General features: G+C 44.6%; 1 protein-coding gene across 2 annotated transcripts in view; it reads left to right on the top strand.

Moving 5' to 3' along the window:
• The window catches only part of LOC141099273 (TLC domain-containing protein 4-like), a 54,266-nt gene that overhangs the window by 611 nt on the left and 27,835 nt on the right, over positions 1–25,820 (top strand). For both annotated transcript variants that reach the window (XM_073587457.1, XM_073587458.1), the window contains exons 2-3: positions 11,088–11,516; positions 14,181–14,270. In XM_073587457.1, coding sequence (XP_073443558.1) covers positions 11,344–11,516; positions 14,181–14,270 — 263 coding nt within the window. In that variant the 5' untranslated portion in view covers positions 11,088–11,343. The remainder of the gene's footprint in view (positions 1–11,087; positions 11,517–14,180; positions 14,271–25,820) is intronic.

Genomic DNA, 25,820 nt, shown 5'->3' on the forward strand with positions numbered 1-25,820 from the left:
TGTGCGCACAAATGTGGCTTTTTTAAAAAGTCACCATTGATGGATCAGCCAAAAAAAAAAAACATCAGGAAACCCCAACCCCCCCACACACACACATTGGGGAGCATAATAATTAAAAAAAATTAAGATAACGCAAATCTAATAGACTTTGCTAAAAAAAAGAATAGTGAGGAAATGAAAAACAGGCAAGAAACATCAAAAATGAGACAAGCGGAACCACGAAGGTCTGTAAACCCTCCATTGGCCTAATGATACAATCGTGTGTATGTTCTACTGATACATTGCGACGAACCATCAGAACTGCTGAAAGGTTTCTGCTGCTGATCTGCTTTGTTTACAGAGAATTGTCTTCAACTGTAGCGACATCTCAGCTGTGAGCAGTCTCCAGCCTCTAGTGGGAGCCTCCATGGGGAGTCATCATCTATTGAAGTGAATGGTGCTGAGCTGTAATACCGCATACAACCTGTGGATAGAGGTGGCGCTGTTTCTTAAAGATGTTTTAGAAGTTTGTTTTTTTTTTACCAATCCATGTGATGAAGGATAAGTTTCTGATTGCTGGGATCCCCCACCGAGTCCGATAACAGGGCCTTTAAGGAGCCCCCTGTGAATGGAGCAGTGGTTGATCCTGCGCACTGCTGCTCCATTCATGCTTATGGACGTGCTGAATGCAGCACTCAACTACCTCTGAGGCCCCCAGTAAGAATGAATGAAGCGGAGCTGTGCATGATCATCCTCTGCTCCAGTCACACGGGGTCCCTGTTCTCAGGATCGGTGGGGATCCCAGGAGTCAGATCCACAACGATCAGGAATTTCTCTCTTATCCCATAGATAGGGCATAACATCCTAACTTGAGAAAACCCCTTTAAATAAAGCAGTGACACATATGTATACATCCTGCTTGCTGTCAGTGGGTAAAAATATTCTTTACATTCAGAGGAGTAAAATTTTCTCAAACCTGATACTTCTCACAGATTTGGTTTTGCTACATTCGTATACGTTCCAGATAATCCTCTAAGAGATAAATGACGCATTCTGTCCTGATAGTTTGTTGCAATGTATCAGTTTAGTGATCAGGCTGTTTAAAGGGATTTATTTTTACATATGGAGTTAGTCGTATGGCTGCATAGGTGCTTGTCTCCTGATAAAACTGATGCCTTTCTTGTACAGATCCCATGTGCCAGTCATGAGAAATCGAACATAGAAGTCGTATGCAAATTAGGGATCCTTAAAGGGATTTTTTTTACATATGGAGTTAGTCGTATGGCTACATAGGTGCTTGTCTCCTGATAAAAATGATGCCTTTCTTGTACAGATCCCATGTGCCAGTCATGAGAAATCTAACATAGAATTTGTATGCAAATTAGGCTGGAAGTGCACTGAGGGTGTGTCAATTAATTTGTAGCACATTGACACGCCCCCAGTGCTCTTATGGTCTGCTTAGGGTACAAGTGCCTATACCACAAAGCCAATACTTCATATGTAAAAAAAAAAAAAAAAAAAAAAGGCTGACAGGATCCCTTTAAATAGTTTGTTACAATGTATCAGTTTAGAGATGAGTCTATTTAAAGGGATCCTGTCAGCACTTGTTTCCGTATGAAGTAATGGTCTGTTTGTATAGGTGCTCATCCCCCAATAAAAATGATACTTTTATTTTGTAGAGATCCGATGTGTCAGTCATGAGAAATATAAAGAAGAAACCATATGGAAATCAGGCCTAAAGAGCACTGGGGCGTGTCAGTGTGTTCCAAATGCATTGGCACGCCTCCAGTGCGCTTCCAGCCTAATTTGCATACGACTTCTATGTTAGATTTCTCATAACTGGCACATGGGATCTCTACAACAAAGGTGTCATTTTTATCAGGGGGCGAGGGCCTACACAGCCATACCACTGCTTCCATAGGCAAGAAAAAAGTGCTGACAGGATCCCTTTAACTTGGATGTAGCTTTAAAATTGGCTGACGAGAGTCTGGGCTGGAGAATCCTTCCTGTGACTGCTATTACTTCCAGCGGAGCTTGCTCTGTAGGGATGTGTGGTATCAAGCCATAGAAACCAGTACACCTGATGAACAATGTGTGGGAAAAACGGAGTTTTGGAAATTGGAGTCTTGTAAATGAGGGGTTCAGGCACATAGTGCCGCCATATGGTTACGTGCCTCAATGAGAGCAGATACAAAGAAGGTCCCTCTCTCTCTGGAGGACCTGACATATTCAAGCATTGCATGGATAGATCATAAATTTCAGTGGGTGACCTGCAATGCTTCCTTTCTCCTGTGGTGGTGCTGCAGGGAAATTGGACACAGACTGCAAGATTCAATCACAGATGATCACCAGTGTTGTCCGGAAGAACAACCTTCTATCAGATCATCATTGACAAACAGGAATGGTTCAAAGTGGAAAACCCCTTTATTGCAACAGATTTTCATAGGACTGCATAAGGTTTCCATACCGCCACATAACCAGACGTCCCTGTTGTGCAATATAAAGTAATAATCGGCGCCAATAATCATAAATGTAAGCGCCAAATGATAAGCGTTGCAAAAATGTACAGACGTGTTCTTCTGAATGACACTGCCAGGTCTGATCAATAAAAATCACAGATAAAAATGTGTCTACAGAATCATATAATTAATAGAAAAACTGCTAAGTCACAAAAATCACTACAGATATCGAAACACGGGGACAGTTCAGTGATAATGAATCAATAAAAAAGATATGGACAACAGAAAATAGCTTACGCTATAAAAAGGTAAGAGGATCAGGAGCGGTTACAGGGGTAATAAGAGAATCAGGAGCCGGGTTACTGTAATAAGATGTTACAGGGGTAGTAAGAGGATCAGGAGCCGGGTTACTGTAATAAGAAGTTACAGGGGTAATAAGAGAATCAGGAGCCGGGATACTGTAATAAGAGGTTACAGGGTAATAAGAGGATCAGGAGCCGGGTTACAGGGGTAATAAGAGAATCAGGAGCCAGGTTACTGTAATAAGAGGTTACAGGGTAATAGGATCAGGAGCTGGGATACTGTAATAAGAGGTTACAGGGGTAATAAGAGGATCAGGAGCCGGGTTACTGTAATAAGATGTTACAGGGGTAGTAAGAGGATCAGGAGCCGGGTTACTGTAATAAGAGGTTACAGGGGTAATAAGAGAATCAGGAGCCGGGATACTGTAATAAGAGGTTACAGGGTAATAAGAGGATCAGGAGCCGGGTTACAGGGGTAATAAGAGAATCAGGAGCCAGGTTACTGTAATAAGAGGTTACAGGGTAATAGGATCAGGAGCTGGGATACTGTAATAAGAGGTTACAGGGGTAATAAGAGAATCAGGAGCCAGGTTACTGTAATAAGAGGTTACAGGGTAATAAGAGAATCAGGAGCCAGGTTACTGTAATAAGAGGTTACAGGGTAATAAGAGAATCATGAGCCAGGATACTGTAATAAGAGGTTACAGGGGTAATAAGAGGATCAGGAGCCGGGTTACCGTAATAAGAGGTTACAGGGGTAATAAGAGGATCAGGAGCCGGGTTACTGTAATAAGAGGTTACAGGAGTAATAAAAGGATCAGGAGCCAGGTTACTATAATTAGAGGTTACAGAGGTAATAAGGGGATCGGGAGCCGGGTTACTGTAATAAGAGGTTACAGGGGTAATAAGAGGATCAGGAGCCAGGTTACTGTAATAAGAGGTTACAGGGGTAATAGGATCAGGAGCCGGGTTACTGTAATAAGAGGTTACAGGAGTAATAAGAGGATCAGGAGCCAGGTTACTGTAATAGGTTACAGGGGTAATAAGGGGATCAGGAGCCGGGTTACTGTAATAGGTTACAGGGGTAATAAGAGGATCAGGAGCCGGGTTACTGTAATAAGGTTACAGGGGTAATAGGATCAGGAGCCGGGATACTGTAATAAGAGGTTACATGGTAATAAGAGGATCAGGAGCGGTTACAGGGGTAATAAGAGAATCAGGAGCCGGGTTACTGTAATAAGAGGTTACAGGGGTAATAAGAGGGTCAGGAGCCCGATTACTGTAATAAGAGGTTACAGGGGTAATAAGAGGATCAGGAGCCGGGTTACTGTAATAAGAGGTTACAGGGGTAATAAGAGGATCAGGAGCCGGGTTACTGTAATAAGAGGTTACAGGAGTAATAAGAGGATCAGGAGCCAGGTTACTGTAATAAGAGGTTACAGGAGTAATAGGATCAGGAGCCGGGTTACTGTAATAAGAGGTTACAGGAGTAATAAGAGGATCAGGAGCCAGGTTACTGTAATAGGTTACAGGGGTAATAAGGGGATCAGGAGCCGGGTTACTGTAATAGGTTACAGGGGTAATAAGAGGATCAGGAGCCGGGTTACTGTAATAAGGTTACAGGGGTAATAGGATCAGGAGCCGGGATACTGTAATAAGAGGTTACATGGTAATAAGAGGATCAGGAGCGGTTACAGGGGTAATAAGAGAATCAGGAGCCGGGTTACTGTAATAAGAGGTTACAGGGGTAATAAGAGGGTCAGGAGCCCGATTACTGTAATAAGAGGTTACAGGGGTAATAAGAGGATCAGGAGCCGGGTTACTGTAATAAGAGGTTACAGGGGTAATAAGAGGATCAGGAGCCGGGTTACTGTAATAAGAGGTTACAGGAGTAATAAAAGGATCAGGAGCCAGGTTACTATAATTAGAGGTTACAGAGGTAATAAGGGGATCAGGAGCCGGGTTACTGTAATAGGTTACAGGGGTAATAAGAGGATCAGGAGCCGGGTTACTGTAATAAGAGGTTACAGGAGTAATAAGAGGATCAGGAGCCAGGTTACTGTAATAGGTTACAGGGGTAATAAGAGGATCAGGAGCCGGGTTACTGTAATAAGGTTACAGGGGTAATAAGAGGATCAGGAGCGGTTACAGGGGTAATAAGAGAATCAGGAGCCGGGTTACTGTAATAAGAGGTTACAGGGGTAATAAGAGGGTCAGGAGCCCGATTACTGTAATAAGAGGTTACAGGGGTAATAAGAGGATCAGGAGCCAGGTTACTGTAATAAGAGGTTACAGGAGTAATAAGAGGATCAGGAGCCGGGTTACTGTAATAAGAGGTTACAGGGTAATAAGAGAATCAGGAGCCAGGATACTGTAATAAGAGGTTACAGGGTAATAAGAGGATCAGGAGCCGGGTTACAGGGGTAATAAGAGAATCAGGAGCCAGGTTACTGTAATAAGAGGTTACAGGGGTAATAAGAGGATCAGGAGCTGGGTTACTGTAATAGGTTACAGGGGTAATAAGAGGATCAGGAGCCGGGTTACTGTAATAAGAGGTTACAGGGGTAATAAGAGGATCAGGAGCTGGGTTACTGTAATAGGTTACAGGGGTAATAAGAGGATCAGGAGCCGGGTTACTATAATTAGAGGTTACAGAGGTAATAAGGGGATCGGGAGCCGGGTTACTGTAATAAGAGATTACAAGGGTAATAAGAGGATCAGGAGCCGGGTTACTGTAATAAGGTTACAGGGGTAATAGGATCAGGAGCCGAGTTACTGTAATAAGAGGTTACAGGGGTAATAAGAGGATCAGGAGCTGGGTTACTGTAATAGGTTACAGGGGTAATAAGAGGATCAGGAGCCGGGTTACTGTAATAAGAGGTTACAGGGATAATAAGAGGATCAGGAGCCGGGTTACTGTAATAAGAGTTTACAGGGATAATAAGAGGATAAGGAGCCGGGTTACAGTAATAAGAGATTACAGGGGTAATAAGAGGATCAGGAGCCGGGTTACTGTAATAAGAGGTTACAGAGGTAATAAGGGGATCGGGAGCCGGGTTACTGTAATAAGAGGTTACAGGGGTAATAAGAGGATCAGGAGCCGGGTTACTGTAATAAGGTTACGGGGGTAATAGGATCAGGAGCCGAGTTACTGTAATAAGAGGTTACAGGGGTAATAAGAGGATCAGGAGCTGGGTTACTGTAATAGGTTACAGGGGTAATAAGAGGATCAGGAGCCGGGTTACTGTAATAAGAGGTTACAGGGATAATAAGAGGATCAGGAGCCGGGTTACTGTAATAAGAGGTTACAGGGATAATAAGAGGATAAGGAGCCGGGTTACTGTAATAAGAGATTACAGGGGTAATAAGAGGATCAGGAGCCGGGTTACTGTAATAAGAGGATCAGGAGCCGGGTTACTGTAATAAGAGGTTACAGAGGTAATAAGGGGATCTGGAGCCGGGTTACTTTAATAAGAGGTTACAGGGGTAATAAGAGGATCGGGAGCCGGGTTACTGTAATAAGGTTACAGGGGTAATAGGATCAGGAGCCGGGATACTGTAATAAGAGGTTACAGGGATAATAAGAGGATAAGGAGCCGGGTTACTGTAATAAGAGATTACAGGGGTAATAAGAGGATCAGGAGCCGGGTTACTGTAATAAGAGGATCAGGAGCCGGGTTACTGTAATAAGAGGTTACAGAGGTAATAAGGGGATCTGGAGCCGGGTTACTTTAATAAGAGGTTACAGGGGTAATAAGAGGATCGGGAGCCGGGTTACTGTAATAAGGTTACAGGGGTAATAGGATCAGGAGCCGGGATACTGTAATAAGAGGTTACAGGGATAATAAGAGGATAAGGAGCCGGGTTACTGTAATAAGAGATTACAGGGGTAATAAGAGGATCAGGAGCCGGGTTACTGTAATAAGAGGATCAGGAGCCGGGTTACTGTAATAAGAGGTTACAGGGGTAATAAGAGGGTCAGGAGCCCGATTACTGTAATAAGAGGTTACAGGGGTAATAAGAGGATCAGGAGCCAGGTTACTGTAATAAGAGGTTACAGGAGTAATAAGAGGATCAGGAGCCGGGTTACTGTAATAAGAGGTTACAGAGGTAATAAGGGGATCTGGAGCCGGGTTACTTTAATAAGAGGTTACAGGGGTAATAAGAGGATCGGGAGCCGGGTTACTGTAATAAGGTTACAGGGGTAATAGGATCAGGAGCCGGGATACTGTAATAAGAGGTTACAGGGATAATAAGAGGATAAGGAGCCGGGTTACTGTAATAAGAGATTACAGGGGTAATAAGAGGATCAGGAGCCGGGTTACTGTAATAAGAGGATCAGGAGCCGGGTTACTGTAATAAGAGGTTACAGAGGTAATAAGGGGATCTGGAGCCGGGTTACTTTAATAAGAGGTTACAGGGGTAATAAGAGGATCGGGAGCCGGGTTACTGTAATAAGGTTACAGGGGTAATAGGATCAGGAGCCGGGATACTGTAATAAGAGGTTACAGGGATAATAAGAGGATAAGGAGCCCGATTACTGTAATAAGAGGTTACAGGGGTAATAAGAGGATCAGGAGCCGGGTTACTGTAATAAGAGGTTACAGGAGTAATAAGAGGATCAGGAGCCGGGTTACTGTAATAAGAGGTTACAGGGTAAAAAGAGAATCAGGAGCCGGGATACTGTAATAAGAGGTTACAGGGTAATAAGAGGATCAGGAGCCGGGTTACAGGGGTAATAAGAGAATCAGGAGCCAGGTTACTGTAATAAGAGGTTACAGGGTAATAGGATCAGGAGCCGGGATACTGTAATAAGAGGTTACAGGGGTAATAAGAGAATCAGGAGCCAGGTTACTGTAATAAGAGGTTACAGGGTAATAAGAGAATCAGGAGCCAGGATACTGTAATAAGAGGTTACAGGGGTAATAAGAGGATCAGGAGCCGGGTTACCGTAATAAGAGGTTACAGGGGTAATAAGAGGATCAGGAGCCGGGTTACTGTAATCAGAGGTTACAGGAGTAATAAAAGGATCAGGAGCCAGGTTACTATAATTAGAGGTTACAGAGGTAATAAGGGGATCGGGTGCCGGGTTACTGTAATAAGAGGTTACAGGGGTAATAAGAGGATCAGGAGCCAGGTTACTGTAATAAGAGGTTACAGGGGTAATAGGATCAGGAGCCGGGTTACTGTAATAAGAGGATCAGGAGCCAGGTTACTGTAATAGGTTACAGGGGTAATAAGAGGATCAGGAGCCGGGTTACTGTAATAGGTTACAGGGGTAATAAGAGGATCAGGAGCCGGGTTACTGTAATAAGGTTACAGGGGTAATAGGATCAGGAGCCGGGTTACTGTAATAAGAGGTTACAGGGGTAATAAGAGGATCAGGAGCTGGGTTACTGTAATAGGTTACAGGGGTAATAGGATCAGGAGCCGGGTTACTATAATTAGAGGTTACAGAGGTAATAAGGGGATCGGGAGCCGGGTTACTGTAATAAGAGGTTACAGGGGTAATAAGAGGATCAGGAGCCGGGTTACTTTAATAAGGTTACAGGGGTAATAGGATCAGGAGCCGAGTTACTGTAATAAGAGGTTACAGGGGTAATAAGAGGATAAGGAGCCGGGTTACTGTAATAAGAGGATCAGGAGCTGGGTTACTGTAATAGGTTACAGGGGTAATAAGAGGATCAGGAGCCGGGTTACTGTAATAAGAGGTTACAGGGATAATAAGAGGATCAGGAGCCGGGTTACTGTAATAAGAGGTTACAGGGATAATAAGAGGATAAGGAGCCGGGTTACTGTAATAAGAGATTACAGGGGTAATAAGAGGATCAGGAGCCGGGTTACTGTAATAAGAGGATCAGGAGCCGGGTTACTGTAATAAGAGGTTACAGGGATAATAAGAGGATAAGGAGCCGGGTTACTGTAATAAGAGATTACAGGGGTAATAAGAGGATCAGGAGCCGGGTTACTGTAATAAGAGGATCAGGAGCCGGGTTACTGTAATAAGAGGTTACAGGGATAATAAGAGGATAAGGAGCCGGGTTACTGTAATAAGAGATTACAGGGGTAATAAGAGGATCAGGAGCCGGGTTACTGTAATAAGAGGATCAGGAGCCGGGTTACTGTAATAAGAGGTTACAGAGGTAATAAGGGGATCTGGAGCCGGGTTACTTTAATAAGAGGTTACAGGGGTAATAAGAGGATCGGGAGCCGGGTTACTGTAATAAGAGGTTACAGAGGTAATATGGGGATCTGGAGCCGGGTTACTGTAATAAGATGTTACAGGGGTAGTAAGAGGGTCAGGAGCCGGGTTACTGTAATAAGAGGTTACAGGGGTAATAAGAGGATCAGGAGCCGGGTTACTGTAATAAGATGTTACAGGGTAACAAGAGGATCAGGAGCCGGGTTACTGTAATAAGAGGTTACAGGGGTAATAAGAGGATCTGGAGCCGGGTTACCATTTTCTGTGGAGGTTTATTAAATCCATGTTTCATCTGTTATCAGTCAGTGTGTACATAGTTCGGGAGGGAGATGGATCAAATGAGCTGAAATATCAGTAACAATGTGCTCTAGAAGGACACGTACTGTTGTGGCCAAAAGTATTGACACCCCTGCAATTCTGTCAGATAATACTCAGTTTCTTCCTGAAAATGATTTAATTTGTCTTAAATGAAAAAAACACAAAAGAGAATGAAGCAAAATGCAAAACATTGATCATTTCACACAAAAATGGGCCAGACAAAAGTATTGGCACCCTCAGCCTAATACTTGGTTGCACAACCTTTAGCCAAAATAACTGCGACCAACCGCTTCCGGTAACCATCAATGAGTTTCTTGCAATGCTCTGCTGGAATTTTAGACCATTCTTCTTTGGCAAACTGCTCCAGGTCCCTGATATTTGAAGGGTGCCTTCTCCAAACTGCCATTTTTAGATCTCTCCACAGGTGTTCTATGGGATTCAGGTCTGGATTCATTGCTGGCCACCTTAGAAATCTCCAGTGCTTTCTCTCAAACCATTTTCTAGTGCTTTTTGAAGTGTGTTTTGGGTCATTGTCCTGCTGGAAGACCCATGACCTCTGAGGGAGACCCAGCTTTCTCACACTGGGCCCTACATTATCCTGCAAAATTTGTTGGTAGTCTTCAGACTTCATAATGCCATGCACACAGTCAAGCAGTCTAGTGCCAGAGGCAGCAAAGCAACCCCAAAACATCAGGGATCCTCCACCATGTTTGACTGTAGGGACTGTGTTCTTTTCTTTGAATGCCTCTTTTTTTTCTCCTGTAAACTCTATGTTGATGCCTTTGCCCAAAAAGCTCTACTTTTGTCTCATCTGACCAGAGAACATTCTTCCAAAACGTTTTAGGCTTTTTCAGGTAAGTTTTGGCAAACTCCAGCCTGGCTTTTTTATGTCTCGGGGTAAGAAGTGGGGTCTTCCTGGGTCTCCTACCATACAGTCCCTTTTAATTCAGACGCCGACGGATAGTGCGGGTTGACACTGTTGTAACCTCGGACTGCAGGGCAGCTTGAACTTGTTTGGATGTTAGTCGAGGTTCTTTATCCAACATCCGCACAATCTTGCGTTGAAATCTCTTGTCAGTTTTTCTTTTCTGTCCACATCTAGGGAGGTTAGCCACAGTGCCATGGGCTTTAAACTTCTTGATGACACTGCGCACGGTAGACACAGGAACATTCAGGTCTTTGGAGATGGACTTGTAGCCTTGAGATTACTGATGCTTCCTCACAATTTGCTTTCTCAAGTCCTCAGACAGTTCTTTGGTCTTCTTTCTTTTCTCCATGCTCAATGTGGTACACACAAGGACACAGGACAGAGGTTGAGTCAACTTTAATCCATGTCAACTGGCTGCAAGTGTGATTTAGTTATTGCCAACACCTGTTAGGTGCCACAGGTAAGTTACAGGTGCTGTTAATTACACAAATTAGAGAAGCATCACATGATTTTTCGAACAGTGCCAATACTTTTGTCCACCCTCTTTTTTTATGTTTGGTGTGGAATTATATCCAATTTGACTTTAGGACAATTCTTTTTGTGTTTTTTCATTTAAGACAAATTAAATGAAGATAATAACAAAGAATTTGTGTTTGCAAACATTTTCAGGAAGAAACTGAGTAGTATCTGACAGAATTGCAGGGGTGTCAATACTTTTGGCCACAACTGTATACATGTAGATTAATGTCACAGCTGTGGGGACATCAAACATATCCTCCGTTACTTTGATTTCCATTGAGCAGAGATTCTCATTATTGCAGTCGTTTTTCGTGAATGATATGAATTTTTCCTCCTATTGTTGTTTTAGTGACTTTTAACCATTGTCTTCTGTCCCACAGACGTGCAGCTCATCTGCTCAGGGTCTCGCTCCCCGGTGCTATACACGTCCTGAGAACCTCCAGAATCTGAATATTCATCTGCAGTAACCACTTCAGTCCTGAGGAGGAAGCATCCCAAGGTCTTCTCAGCAACTTCTTACCGGGATTTCCTGGACTTTCCAGCACATCATGGTACAGAAGAATCAGAACAATCTCCACTAAACACTGGAACATTATCCCATTTATTATGTGTGACTGACTCCGCTGTTTTGTCCCTATGGAGACTGGAGCGAAGATGGAGGACAGTGTGTTTATTAGTTACTGTGTGGTTGCTGGAACTTTCCTTGGCTTCCAGCTTATATTTTCTCTCATTAGTCCAATAATCTCACCAAAACTGTGCTACACCTACAAGAAGCTCAGCTATGCCAAGCAATGCGAATGGGACTCCAGGTAACATCATCATATTAGAGTCACCCGGCTCCTGATCCTCTTATTACAGTAAGGTGGCTCCTGATTACCCCTGTATCCTCTTATTACAGTAACTTGGCTCCTGATCCTCTTATTACCCCTGTAACCTCTTATTACAATAACCCGGCTCCTGATCCTCTTATTACCCCTGTAACCTCTTATTACAGTAACCCGGCTTCTGATCCTCTTATTACCCCTGTAACCTCTTATTACAGTAACCCGGCTTCTGATCCTCTTATTACCCCTGTAACCTCTTATTACAGTAACCCGGCTCCTGATCCCCTTATTACCTCTGTAAACTCTTATTACAGTAACCCGGCTCCTGATCCTCTTATTACCCCTATAACCTCTTATTACAGTAACCCGGCTCCTGATCCTCTTATTACTCCTGTAACCTCTTATTACAATAACCCGGCTCCTGATCCCCTTATTACCTCTGTAAACTCTTATTACAGTAACCCGGCTCCTGATCCTCTTATTACCCCTATAACCTCTTATTACAGTAACCCGGCTTCTGATCCTCTTATTACCCCTGTAACCTCTTATTACAATAACCCGGCTCCTGATCCTCTTATTACCCCTGTAACCTCTTATTACAGTAACCCGGCTTCTGATCCTCTTATTACCCCTGTAACCTCTTATTACAGTAACCCGGCTCCTGATCCTCTTATTACCCCTGTAACCTCTTATTACAGTAACCCGGCTTCTGATCCTCTTATTACCCCTGTAACCTCTTATTACAGTAACCCGGCTCCTGATCCCCTTATTACCTCTGTAAACTCTTATTACAGTAACCCGGCTCCTGATCCTCTTATTACCCCTATAACCTCTTATTACAGTAACCCGGCTCCTGATCCTCTTATTACTCCTGTAACCTCTTATTACAGTAACCCGGCTCCTGATCCTCTTATTACCCCTGTAATCTCTTATTACAGTAACCCGGCTCCTGATCCTCTTATTACCCCTGTAACCTCTTATTACAGTAACCCGGCTCCTGATCCTCTTATTACCCCTGCAACCTCTTATTACAGTAACCCGGCTTCTGATCCTCTTATTACCCCTGTAATCTCTTATTACAGTAACTTGGCTCCTGATCCTCTTATTACCCCTGTAACCTCTTATTACAATAACCCGGCTTCTGATCCTCTTATTACCCCTGTAACCTCTTATTACAGTAACCCGGCTTCTGATCCTCTTATTACCCCTGTAACCTCTTATTACAGTAACCCGGCTCCTGATCCCCTTATTACCTCTGTAAACTCTTATTACAGTAACCCGGCTCCTGATCCTCTTATTACCCCTATAACCTCTTATTACAGTAACCCGGCTCCTGATCCTCTTATTACTCCTGTAACCTCTTATTACAGTAACCCGGCTCCTGATCCTCTTATTACCCCTGTAATCTCTTATTACAGTAACCCGGCTCCTGATCCTCTTATTACCCCTGTAACCTCTTATTACAGTAACCCGGCTCCTGATCCTCTTATTACCCTGTAACCTCTTATTACAGTAACCCGGCTCCTGATCCTCTTATTACCCCTGTAACCTCTTATTACAGTAACCCGGCTCCTGATCCTCTTATTACCCCTGTAACCTCTTATTACAGTAACCCGGCTCCTGATCCTCTTATTACCCCTGTAACCTCTTATTACAGTAACCCGGCTTCTGATCCTCTTATTACCCCTGTAACCTCTTATTACAGTAACCCGGCTCCTGATCCTCTTATTACCCCTGTAATCTCTTATTACAGTAACCCGGCTCCTGATCCTCTTATTACCCCTGTAACCTCTTATTACAGTAACCCGGCTTCTGATCCTCTTATTACCCCTGTAACCTCTTATTACAGTAACCCGGCTCCTGATCCTCTTATTACCCCTGTAATCTCTTATTACAGTAACCCGGCTCCTGATCCTCTTATTACCTCTGTAAACTCTTATTACAGTAACCCGGCTCCTGATCCTCTTATTAACCTGTAACCTCTTATTAGAGTAACACGGCTCCTGATCCTCTTATTACCCCTGTAACCTGTTATTGCAGTAACCCGACTCCTGATCCTCTTATTACCCTGTAACCTCTTATTACAGTAACCCGGCTCCTGATCCTCTTATTACCCTGTAACCTCTTATTACAGTAACCCGGCTCCTGATCCTCTTATTACCCTGTAACCTCTTATTACAGTAACCCGGCTCCTGATCCTCTTATTACCCCTGTAACCTCTTATTACAGTAACCCGGCTCCTGATCCTCTTATTACTCCTGTAACCTCTTATTACAGTAACCCGGCTCCTGATCCTCTTATTACCCCTGTAACCTCTTATTACAGTAACCCGGCTCCTGATCCTCTTATTACTCCTGTAACCTCTTATTACAGTAACCCGGCTCCTGATCCTCTTATTACCCTGTAACCTCTTATTACAGTAACCCGGCTCCTGATCCTCTTATAACCCCTGTAACCTTATTACAGTAACCTTGCTCCTGATCCCCTTATTACCCCTGTAACCTCTTATTACAGTAACCTGGCTCCTGATCCCCTTATTACCCCTGTAACCTCTTATTACAGTAACCCGGCTCCTGATCCTCTTATTACCCCTGTAACCTCTTATTACAGTTTTCTAGTAAAGTATTACTAATTGCTTCTTTGTTACAGGGTTGTCTCTACGGTTCACGCATTGATTGTAGGTTCTTTCTGCCTCTATATTTTGGTTTATGATGACGCAGTGAATGCAGACCCCATTTGGTAAATATTGTATCTCTTCTATATGTCCTTTTACTCTTCCCTTGTTCTACCTTATTATGTTTTTGTCCTTTTGCTTTTCTAGTTACATGCTCTTCTCCAATCAATAACTATTCACTTCTTACTTTTTGTCTTTATGTTCATAAAAGTGGATTATGATATGGCAGTATGAGATCAGTAAAAGTCCAGCAGCCGAGGACATACCTGCCGGTGGCATATATGGGGCGCCTCTTGTTTAGGGCTTCCAGGCCAGATAATGCATGTGAATCAGTAAATGGTCACTTATTATAAATACTTATCACAAGAGTCATGGTGCAAAGCAAAGGTTATTCTTCTGCTTTGATCCAGTCTCAGGTCAGTAATGGTTAATCATATCTATGGAATGTTTTATCAGTCAATATCAATAATTATAGGAGGGGCAGAGACAGGAGAAGTATAAAAGGTATGTAATGCTGAAAATATTGATTATAAAGTTATGGAGATTATATGGTGACTGTACGGTATGTAGGTCAGCTGTGATTAAGCAACACTGTACATAATGAAGACGTCATAAGTAGTAATGAGCGAACATGCTCCAGTATGGTGTTATCCGAGCATCCGCGTGTGCTATCCGAGTGACCTCAGTGTGCTCGAATATTATGTTATAGTCCCCGCGACTGCATGTCAGCCGGCTGTTTGACATACACAACACATACAGGGATTGCCTAACAGCCGCGAGACATGCAGCCGCTGGGACTAGAACATAATATTCGAGCACGCCGAGGTAACTCTTGGTTAACACCTTACTGAAAAGTGTTTGCTCATCACTACTCGCAACCGCACCCATAGTGCTCACTTCACACCACTGTCCATATGAATACCCTATAGCAGCATCGGACTGGAGCACCTTTGTCCCACCAGAGAAAATCATTCTTGGGGCCCACTATGTAGCTACATAGAAATAAATACAAGACCACCAATTGTGCCGTAAAACACGCTAATATCGGTATAATGTAAGGTAGTACACGTCTTAATTATATAGCAGGAGTTGGGGTAGCCCCCTTCATAGAATATAATATAGCCCTCATATAGTATAACGTAGCCCCCCATAGAATATATTGTAGCCCCCTCATATAGTATAATGCATCCCCCATAGAATATATTGTAGCCCCCTCATATGGTATAATGCAGCCCTCCCATAAAATATAATTTAGCCCCCTCATAAGGTATAATGCAACCCCCCCCCACAGAATATAATGTAGCCCTCTCAGGGTATAATGCAGCTCCCTCATAGGGTCTAATTCTGTCCCCCCCCCCCCCCCATAGGGTATAATGCAGCTCCACTCATAGGGTATAATGCACCTCCCTGCCCACAGAATATAATGTAGACCCTCAGCAGGTATGTGATGAAGTGACGTCATTGTGCACCCGCAGTGGCAGAGGGGAATGATGAGAGAGGGAGCGTATTCTGATGCCCTTTCCTCTATTATTGCTTTCAATTGTATCGGCAGCTATATCGTGCCTCCTGTCACCCGCTGCTGCTCCGCTGGTGGATCGCCCTCCCAGGGCAGCGGGGTACTCGGTACCGGGCCCTTGGAGTTCAATGGGAGTTGTCACGGTAGCTGTGACCCTGTCCGTGGCCCTGGGCATCCATTGTAAAAGGAGAAAAGAGAGTGGATGATGATTAAAGTTTATAAGTGGATGATTCGTGACGCCACCTGTGGTGTTCAGCAATGAAGGTGTTAAGCCGACGCTGCAGACAGATCCTCTGGGACAGATGGTGTGGTGCAGCAATGATGGTGTAGTCCTCCACAGGCAGGGCTGTTGTCCCAGGGCAGTGTAGATGAAGAGCTAGTGAGGAGAGCGTAATGGTGCAGTGTTAAGCACAGAGATGTAGCAGTGCTGAGTGTGTTGGCGCCGGAATAAGTGGAGGACACCAGGGCATGTAGTTCCAAAGCTTTACTCAGTCTGTTGTGCATACAGGTGCCCGCATCCGTGCCGTGTCCTCCGAGTCAGGGGCTCAGCCAACTTCCAGGCAAGATGAAGTACTCCGTTCCAAACTCCGCCAACATATGTGCCTAATCTGAACGTCTCCTCTTATAGCGCCTATTTGAAGTACTCACAGTACTGAGTTACACTGGAGTTCCTTCTGTCAGATGGTCCTATGAACTCTACTTGTACGGCAGACAGCTGTAGCCTGCTTCGCGGACTCCTTGCTACTAAGTCCCGGATCACTCTCATTGCTGTTGTGCCCCCAAGTCTTGTGTGGGAATAAAGTGGTGACAACTTCTATTCCTCCGGTGTCTGCTGCAGGACCATTAGTATCCGTACAACCTCGGGGACCGGACCCCGGCCATGCGCTGTGAACTTGAGGAAGGGCTCTGCTCTAACCCTAATCCTTAGTTCTCTTCTCCTCACGTTCTGTACAAAACTATATTTCTTATGGAGAATCAGGCTTTCTCAATATCTCTTTCCTGTGCCAGCAGCTCCAGGTCACTGAGGTCTGCTGCAGCACTTCCTTCTTCCATTCCTCTCAGGGGAGCTTCTCTCACAGACTGACTTAGTCCTAATGATCTCCGCTCTCTTGTGCAGACTAAGCTCCACCCACCTCCCAGCACTCTTCGTGTTCCAAGCAGGGAGCCACCAAAGGTGCTTTGCTACACTACTATGTTGTGTGGGATGCAGGTGTTGGAGTGTGGTCAGGTGTCTCCACCTTACCTGAATGGTGGGGCACCACACCTCAGGAGGAGGTGCAGTACCTCTGTGGCGACTGAACCCTCAGTGGTGCCACACTGGCACCGGATGGGCTCCCCTGACTCACGGGCCCCATAGCAGCTGCGTGGTGTGCCGTTATTAGTGACACGCCATTGGTCGGGGCCCCCGGAGCAGCGGGGTTCCTAGGCAGCTGCCGACCCTGTATGCCAGCAGGTATCAGTGCCTGGGCCCACCGGAGAATCCTCCGGTTCTCCCGTGGGCCAGTCCGCCCTGCCCCATAGTATGGTAAATGCTGAAACAAACAAACAAAAGATTCAAAATGCCAAAATCTGTGTGTTTTGGTCACTTTGCCTCCAAGATCAAAAAGTTTTTTTTTTTAATGGCCTTCAGGTCGTTCTCCAGCCACAAAGACTTGATGGATGAATGATCTGTAGGAAGATCAATCTTGTGCAAACATAGAGGTCCACCAGGGTCTTCTCCGCCATTATCTTGATAGCATCAAGCCATCAGGTTGCTGGTCTTCCTCTTCGCCTTGTTCTTTCTATTCTTCCGACCATGGTGTCCTTCTCCAGTGACTGCTCTCTTCTGATGATGTGTCCACAGTAGCAAGTCGTAGTTTGGTGATCCTTGCTTCCAGTGACATGTCTGGTTTGATTTGTTAAAAAAAAAAAGTCATATGGGCTACAAAATTGTACCTGTAAAAACCAAAGCTCGTACCATAAAAACAATCCCTGACGGAACTGTAATACCCAATAAAGAAAAAAGTTATAGCTCTTGGAATAAAAAGTGAAAGTGAAGATCGTGCAAATAGGACATATAGGCCAAAGATTCTTCATTTGAGTTTTTCTTTTTTGTCTTGTGGTGTTCAGTGCCGTTCTTTTGGGCCATTTTCTTCAGAATGGCGCATGCAATTGATGAATTTTGTGTAAAGTAAAAAATGTCTTTATTTTTTGTTTTCTTTTAACTTTTTGGGGGCTTTTTTTTTTTTTTTTTTTTTTTTGAGCAAAGAGAATCACAAAATTTTACCTTTTTAGATAAACATTCTAATGTACAAAACTAAATCCCTCCGGGGATGGCAGGATAGGAGGGGAGAACTGCAGTAAGAATCGTTTGATGAATTTGTCTTCCTTCTCCCTACGGTACAGAATGCTTTTTGTATCTACCTTTTTCCCCTCTTCCTTCCATGTCTCCTTGTGGCTCTACTGTGGATACTTCTGTTTACCACACTTTGGGGACAAAGCCAAAAAAATGGCCCAGCATACCGGTTGGTTGGTATAAGTGCAATGTGTAGGTGCACAATCACACTGTGACCATTAAGGCCTCTTTCACACATCAGTTATTTGCCTTCAGGCGCGATCCGGCTTTTTTTTGTAAAACCGGATCCGGCAAAATGCAATGCCGGATCCAGTTTTTCCCCATTGACTTGCATTAGCGCCGGATCGTGCCGGATGGCATTGCGTTTCATCCGTTTTTTGCCGGATCCGGCAACTTGTCTCATTCCGGCATCTGGAAAAAACGGCTACTGTAACGTTTTTTGTCTCCGGCGAAAAAGCCGGAAGCGCCGGATCCGGCGCTTCCAGCTTTTTGCTACAATGAAAGTCTATGGGCGCCGGAATGCGCCGGATCCAGAAAAAGACGGATCCAGCCACCGGATCCGGTTTTTTTAAGTCTGCGCATGCTCAAATCCAGTTGGCCAGCCCCCAGGAACAGAGACGGATCCAGCAAAAAAACGGATCCGTTTCTACAGTTCTCCAAAATTTATGCCGGATCCGTTTTTTCTAAAAATAGCCGGATCCTGCCTGACGGCAAAAAACTGATGTGTGAAAGTAGCCTAATAAACAAAGCCTTAGACAAAAATAAAATGAGCAAATACCTGGCAGTAAGTAAATGAAATAATAGTAAACATACAGTGGCTTGCAAAAGTATTCCCCCCTTGGCATTTTTTGTGTTTTGCTACCTCACAACCTGGAATGTCACTTTTTTTTTTGACAGAGAGAGTTTGCATCAGTTCATGTAAAGAACATGGCGACAACTGTGAACATTTGGTTTTCTTTTTATTGTGAAGCAAACAACAAATAGGACAAAATAACTGAAAACTAAAACTTTGTCCCTGATTTGTTTGGAGATCTCCTTGGTCTTCATGATGAATGGTTAGTGGTGCCTCTTGTTAATGGTGGTGATGCTGTAGATAAGCCCCCGCCCCTCCCCGTCAGACCTGAAAGATAAGGAAAATAAGATTTATTACACTCACCCATGGGGGGGCGGGTCCGATGCAGTCCAGTCCAATGACAGATCCTCTATATACTACACCACACGGGAGAGCGGACAGATCCTCTATATACTGCACCACACGGGAGAGCTGACAGATCCTCTATATACTGCACCACACGGGAGAGCTGACAGATCCTCTATATACTGCACCACACGGGAGAGCTGACAGATCCCCTATATACTACACCACACAGGAGAGCTGACATATCCTCTATATACTACACCACACGGGAGAGCTGACATATCCTCTATATACTACACCACACGGGAGAGCTGACATATCCTCTATATACTACACCACACGGGAGAGCTGACATATCCTCTATATACTACACCACACAGGAGAGCTGACAGATCCTCTATATACTACACCACACGGGAGAGCTGACATATCCTCTATATACTACACCACACGGGAGAGCTGACATATCCTCTATATACTACACCACACGGGAGAGCTGACAGATCCTCTACATACTGCACCACACGGGAGAGCTGACAGATCCTCTATACACTACACCACACGGGAGATCCGACAGATCCCCTATATACTACACCACACAGGAGAGCTGACAGATCCTCTATATACTACACCACACGGGAGAGCTGACAGATCCTCTACATACTGCACCACACAGGAGAGCTGACAGATCCTCTATACACTACACCACACGGGAGATCCGACAGATCCCCTATATACTACACCACACGGGAGAGCTGACAGATCCTCTATATACTACACCACACGGGAGAGCTGACAGATCCTCTATATACTGCACCACACAGGAGAGCTGACAGATCCTCTATATACAACACCACACAGGAGAGCTGACAGTTCCTCTATATAAAACACCACACAGGAGAGCTGACAGATCCCCTATATACTACACCACACGGGAGAGCTGACAGATCCTCTATATACTACACCACACGGGAGAGCTGACATATCCTCTATATACTACACCACACAGGAGAGCTGACAGATCCTCTATATACTGCACCACACAGGAGAGCTGACAGATCCTCTATATACTGCACCACACAGGAGAGCTGACAGATCCTCTATATACTGCACCACACAGGAGAGCTGACAGATCCTCTACATACTGCACCACACAGGAGAGCTGACAGATCCTCTATACACTACACCACACGGGAGAGCCGACAGATCCTCTATATACTGCACCACACGGGAGAGCTGACAGATCCTCTACAGTACCACACAGGAGAGCTGACAGATCCTCTACAGTACCACACGGGAGAGCTGATAGATCCTCTATATACTACACCACACGGGACAGCTGACAGATCCTCTATACACTACACCACACGGGAGAGCTGACAGATCCTCTATATACTGCACCACACGGGAGAGCTGACAGATCCTCTACAGTACCACACGGGAGAGCTGACAGATCCTCTACAGTACCACACAGGAGAGCTGACAGATCCTCTATATACTACACCACACAGGAGAGCTGACAGATCCTCTATATACAACACCACACAGGAGAGCTGACAGTTCCTCTATATAAAACACCACACAGGAGAGCTGACAGATCATCTTATTTAAAATACCACTCCAGGTTATTTTTTTTATTTAACCACATGAGTGATATCAGTAATGTAGGTCCTGTGTGTGTAGTAAAATACTTACCACTGCAGCAAAGAATGAAGCAACGACACAGAAGAAGACGGCGACTGCTGCATATGTTATTACACACATGGAAGTTGTATGATAGCTTTTTTTGAGGGACGAGCCAACGTTTTAGTAGTACCATTTTGGGATAGATGTTATTTTTTGATCACTTGTTACGGCTTTTTTTTGTGGAATTGTGGAGACCAGAAAAAAGGACATTTGGCATTTTTGAATTGTTTCTGTTTACAGTGTTTACTGATCGGGTTAATCGCTTTTATATTTTGATAGATCGGACTTTTGGCAATACCAAATATGTGTATTTTTTATATTTATTAAATATCTTTATTTTCCACGGAATAAAAGGGGGGTGATTTGATTTTTCAGTAATTATTTTATTCTATATTTTCTTTTTACTTTTCACTGGTATAGTTAGCCCCCTTAGGGAACATGAAGATGCGATCATCCGATTGCATGTGCTATTATATACTGTGATGACACAGCATCGCTGCATATAGCAGAAATCACGGTCTCCTTTGAAGTCTGGCCACAGGAAACGGACTCCCGGCTGTCATGGCAACCCATTGGCGACCCGTGATCACGTCATGGGTGTGCCAGTGGGTGAGAGAATGATGCGCACGCATGTTGGAACTTGTTAAATGCCACTGTCAGAAATTGACCCCCGCGGGCGGGCGCTAGCAATATCGCTGTAAATTCACCGATTTTGTGACGTAGCAGCGATATTGCTAGCGATATCGCTACATGTGATACTTCCCTCCGACCGGCTCCCCCGCTGGTCGCGCGAGAAGGTCCTGGATCATTTCTTGTCGTCAGCTTCCTGCTGTGACGACGAGCGACGCGTGGACGCGGGCGGGAGGATGTCAGGATCGCCACGTGACAGGTAAGTAGCGACCCCCGACCGCTGCTATGTCACTGGTGAGATCTGCCTGTGTGGCAGCTCACTAGCGACCATTTAGCGATGCACCAGTGATCCATATCGTTGTCGGGATCGCTGGTGCATCGCTATGTGTAACGGTACCCTTAGCCTTGCCAAACCCCAGGAGGGAAAAGGGTGATGCCCCGGACCTTTGGACAGCGAAACGGGCACCAGGACTATGTAGGTCCCCCCCCTCCGAAGAGACTTCAAGCGCCCAGATTCCGGCATATGGACTACCTCCTCTTTCGGTTGCCGTGGCTGTTGTGGGTACGCCCGTGGATGTCGTTAGGGAGAGAGCGGGAAGTTGATGTTGCACTTTATTCATCCCTTTTATTAAACTGTTTCAACGTTGGACTGCAGCTGTGCCTGGGATTGCGTCTGTCCTGTCTATTTCTGTACGAGGTGTCGGAGTGTATAATGACAGTGGCTTAGTTGACTCGGCTGGGACTACCACCCCGGGCCACCTTGCTACATATATACTGAGACATGTGACACTTAGAATGCACACAGGGGGACATTCTGTCACTAAGCATGGTACTTGTAAAGGTAAATACTTGCAGCAGAGGATTCATCTCACGGGGTGAATACATATGCTGACTTTTAGTTATTTGTTTCCATTAATTTAAGCCTATATTTTTCTCTCTTGGGCGCACCAACTTAAATTATTTAGTGCTGATGCATCGCACGCAAATCGGATTACAAAAATAAAAATATTTACACACAGGTTGTAATGTAACAAAATGGGTAAAAAGCCAAGGGGGTGAATCCCCTGTAAATACATAGGGTACTTAGTTGACTTTTTTTGATAAAAAAAAGTTTAAAAGACATCCTAGTGCGACGAGGCGTACCCAATCAGGCTTGACCCTAAAGGCTCCGTCACACTAAGCGAGATCGCTAGCGATATCACTAAAGCGTCACTGATTTTGTGACGCAGCAGCGATATTGCTAGCGATATCGCTATGTCTGATACTTACCTCCGACCGGCTCCTGCTGGCACCGACGAGCGACGCGTGGACGCGGGCGGAAGGACGTCTTCATCGCTGCGTCTGACAGGTAAGTAGCGACCGCCGACCGCTGCTACATCGCTGTGAGATCTGCCTGTTTGGCAGCTCACTAGCGACCATTTAGTGATGCACCAGCGATCCTGACCGGGTCGTATCGTTGTCGGGATCGCTGGTGCATCACTAAATGTAACGGGACCCTTACTCTAGTATCTCACCTTGCTCTGTGCCAACAGGCGTCAAACTAGACAACGGGCAGAGCAACACCTAGACCTGACCGTTTTACACCTGCACATGGAAAGCTATATAGACAAGATGCACAGCCCGAAGGTGAGGAGGAAGTACAGCCAATGTCCCGGTCTGATTTGAGGCCTGCTGGCACCTAATGAGGTTAAATACAAGAGTTAGAGTCCATCGTGATGGGTACACCTTGTCGCAGTGGGATGACTTTTATCCTTTTCTTAATCAAAATGGTGTCAACTAAGTACTATTTACACGTACTATTTATTTATGTAGTTTCTGCAGGGTATATGCTTCTTGTGTTTTATCCCAGGTTTTGCTTTCGGGGCTCAGACTTACTTAGTCACAATATTTTATAACGGGGATATAAGGAAAGCAAATTCTTATGATGGGGAAGAGAAACGTATATTTACTGCATAGACGGACTGCAAGCATCGAGGTGATACTCTGCCATTCTCCCGACCATTCCAGGCACACTTAGCATGCTGGGAGTTGTAGTGACCACTGCCGTGAAGTCTTCCTCCCTGGACGTGACCCACCACTATTGCCAAACACAGCCTTGTTGTTCCTTGTGAGCCTTCTTACCGCTCCTTTCCTCTACTAAACCCAAACAGCGTTCCCCATCAGATGGCACACAAAGGTTCCCTTATGTGGGAGATAATAAAACCCTTTGTTATGTGAAGTGGGTTAATCTGGCCCCTCCTGACGTGGTCACAGCTCTCAGATCCACCACTTAACCCCTGTTCTGTCAGCAGCCATCATGCCTGGCTGGAAGCTGAATGGGCCCTGGAAGTTTTTCTTTTTTTTTCCCCGCTGTGTTGAGTTGTGCAATCCAATAAAGCTCCTTCCTGGCATTAGGCAGATCATTTGTCTATCACCATCTCTTATAATACACCTTTTACAGAAAATGTTAAGTAAAAAAAAAAACTATTTGGATGGAATTTTATCACGAATTTTCAGCCAGGAAACTGGACAAAAAAGAAAAGTTGCAAGTTTTTGGCATCACTACCACTTTCCTTAAAAGGTGGACGAGGCTTAATGGGATGTGGGCAGTCAAGAGGCGAGCCAGATTCGCTATAATTTTCTCTGGAAAGTGGCGCTAATAATATCAGAACTCTACCTTGGGTCGTAAGTGGCGTAGACTTCAGAATTTGACACAAGGAGAGCCAAAAGATTATCTTAGGGCCTTGATGGCAGGTTTTGCTTTACGCAAGTATTGTGTCAACCAACCGTGGCGCTATAGCATCTATAGTCGATGCTGGGATGAGTCCGTATAAATGAGGGTTTGGTGCCTCTGGTGGGCGATCTGTTGAAACTCTGAGCGGTGTATGGGCTTAGACAGCTGCCAAGTATGACGCCAAGGGGCTGTGAGAGAGGCCAGAGAGTGAGGGAAAACTCAGGATGAGTGGAACCCAAGACATAGAATCCTAGAATGTTAGCGTTGGAAAGGACCTCCAGGGTCATCACCCCTTGCTCAATGCAGGAGTCACTAAACCATCTCAGACATGTCTGTCCAGCCTCTGTTTGAAGACTTCCATTGAAGGAGAACTCACCACTTCTCCTTGGCAGCCTGTTCGACTCGTTGATCACCCTCACTGTCAAAAAGTTTGGGCAATCAACAATCATCCATCACCATGTGCGGAAAAGGAGAGATGCAACCTTGAAAGACTCAGAAAAGTTATTCATAAGAGATGGACGCAAAGGTTCTGGAGTCAGACGGACTAGATTCTACAAAATCCCCCAAAAGTTTAGCATAGTACTAAGGACTGGTTGCCCACAGGCCAGATCTAGATTTACGTGTGCTGCGAGTAGAAGACAAGAGGAAGCAACTACAGGGGGCCGCCACTGTGGGAAGCTGTTTTGATACGAAAGTCTGTAGTAACTTTTCTTCTGTAGAGGATCAATGATGTGGATGACAACCGGGGATCAAGTGATGCAAAGTGTTGTACGAGTTTATTTTCTGTGCGTTGTGGCTATAAAATTTTCATTATATATATTGATCAGCCTTTGCAAATATGTTTTTTTTTTCTGTAATTTACTTCTTTATTTTATTTTGCCTCCTTTTCTCTGAAATGCTAGGCTGCAGTTCTCGGTTCAAGCTCTTTTAGAAGCTGCTTTTAACTGCTGCTCAGCAACATTTCCACAATGCATTTAAAGTATCCTTGTATGGGACTACCTTATACCCTTATCCTGTAGTGAGAGAAGGAAGCCCCATATGAAAAAAGTTACTTGAATTCAAGGTATGAATCTTGCTTGGCAGCAGTTAAAAGAAGCTTTTAAAGGAGCTTGAACAGGGCATTTCAACAGCAATGCAGCACACTTTTTTAGATATAAGGAGGCCAAATAAGGCAATGAATTTATATGAAAAAAATGCATAAGGCTGGTGATTGTAAAGGCATATGCTCAACTTGTTTATATAGGCCATGCCCCAAACATGACCCCACAAGTTAAAGAAAAATCACACATGTAGACGTAAAGGACACCTGACATACTAATATATGAGCAGTGTTCCCAATTATATCCCACAGTAAGTCATAATGACACCTACCGGCCTGACTGTCCTCAGCTCCAGAACTGGTGGCCAAGTTCAGCCCGTACAGATCGTTTCATCATCCCTAATGCTCTCTTCTTGTCTGCACTTTCATAGCTGTGGTCTGGATGGCTAAAATAATCTAGGCAATCCCCTACTTTTCCAACCCCTACTTTTCCAACCCCTATAATGTAACTGTGTCGGTCTTCTAATTAGAGCAGTGAACTTCATGCATAGAGTTACT

Source organism: Dendrobates tinctorius, unplaced genomic scaffold, assembly GCF_039654945.1.
Source record: "Dendrobates tinctorius isolate UK_male_01 unplaced genomic scaffold, ASM3965494v1 ptg000099l, whole genome shotgun sequence".
Classification (NCBI taxonomy): Eukaryota; Metazoa; Chordata; class Amphibia; order Anura; family Dendrobatidae; genus Dendrobates; species Dendrobates tinctorius.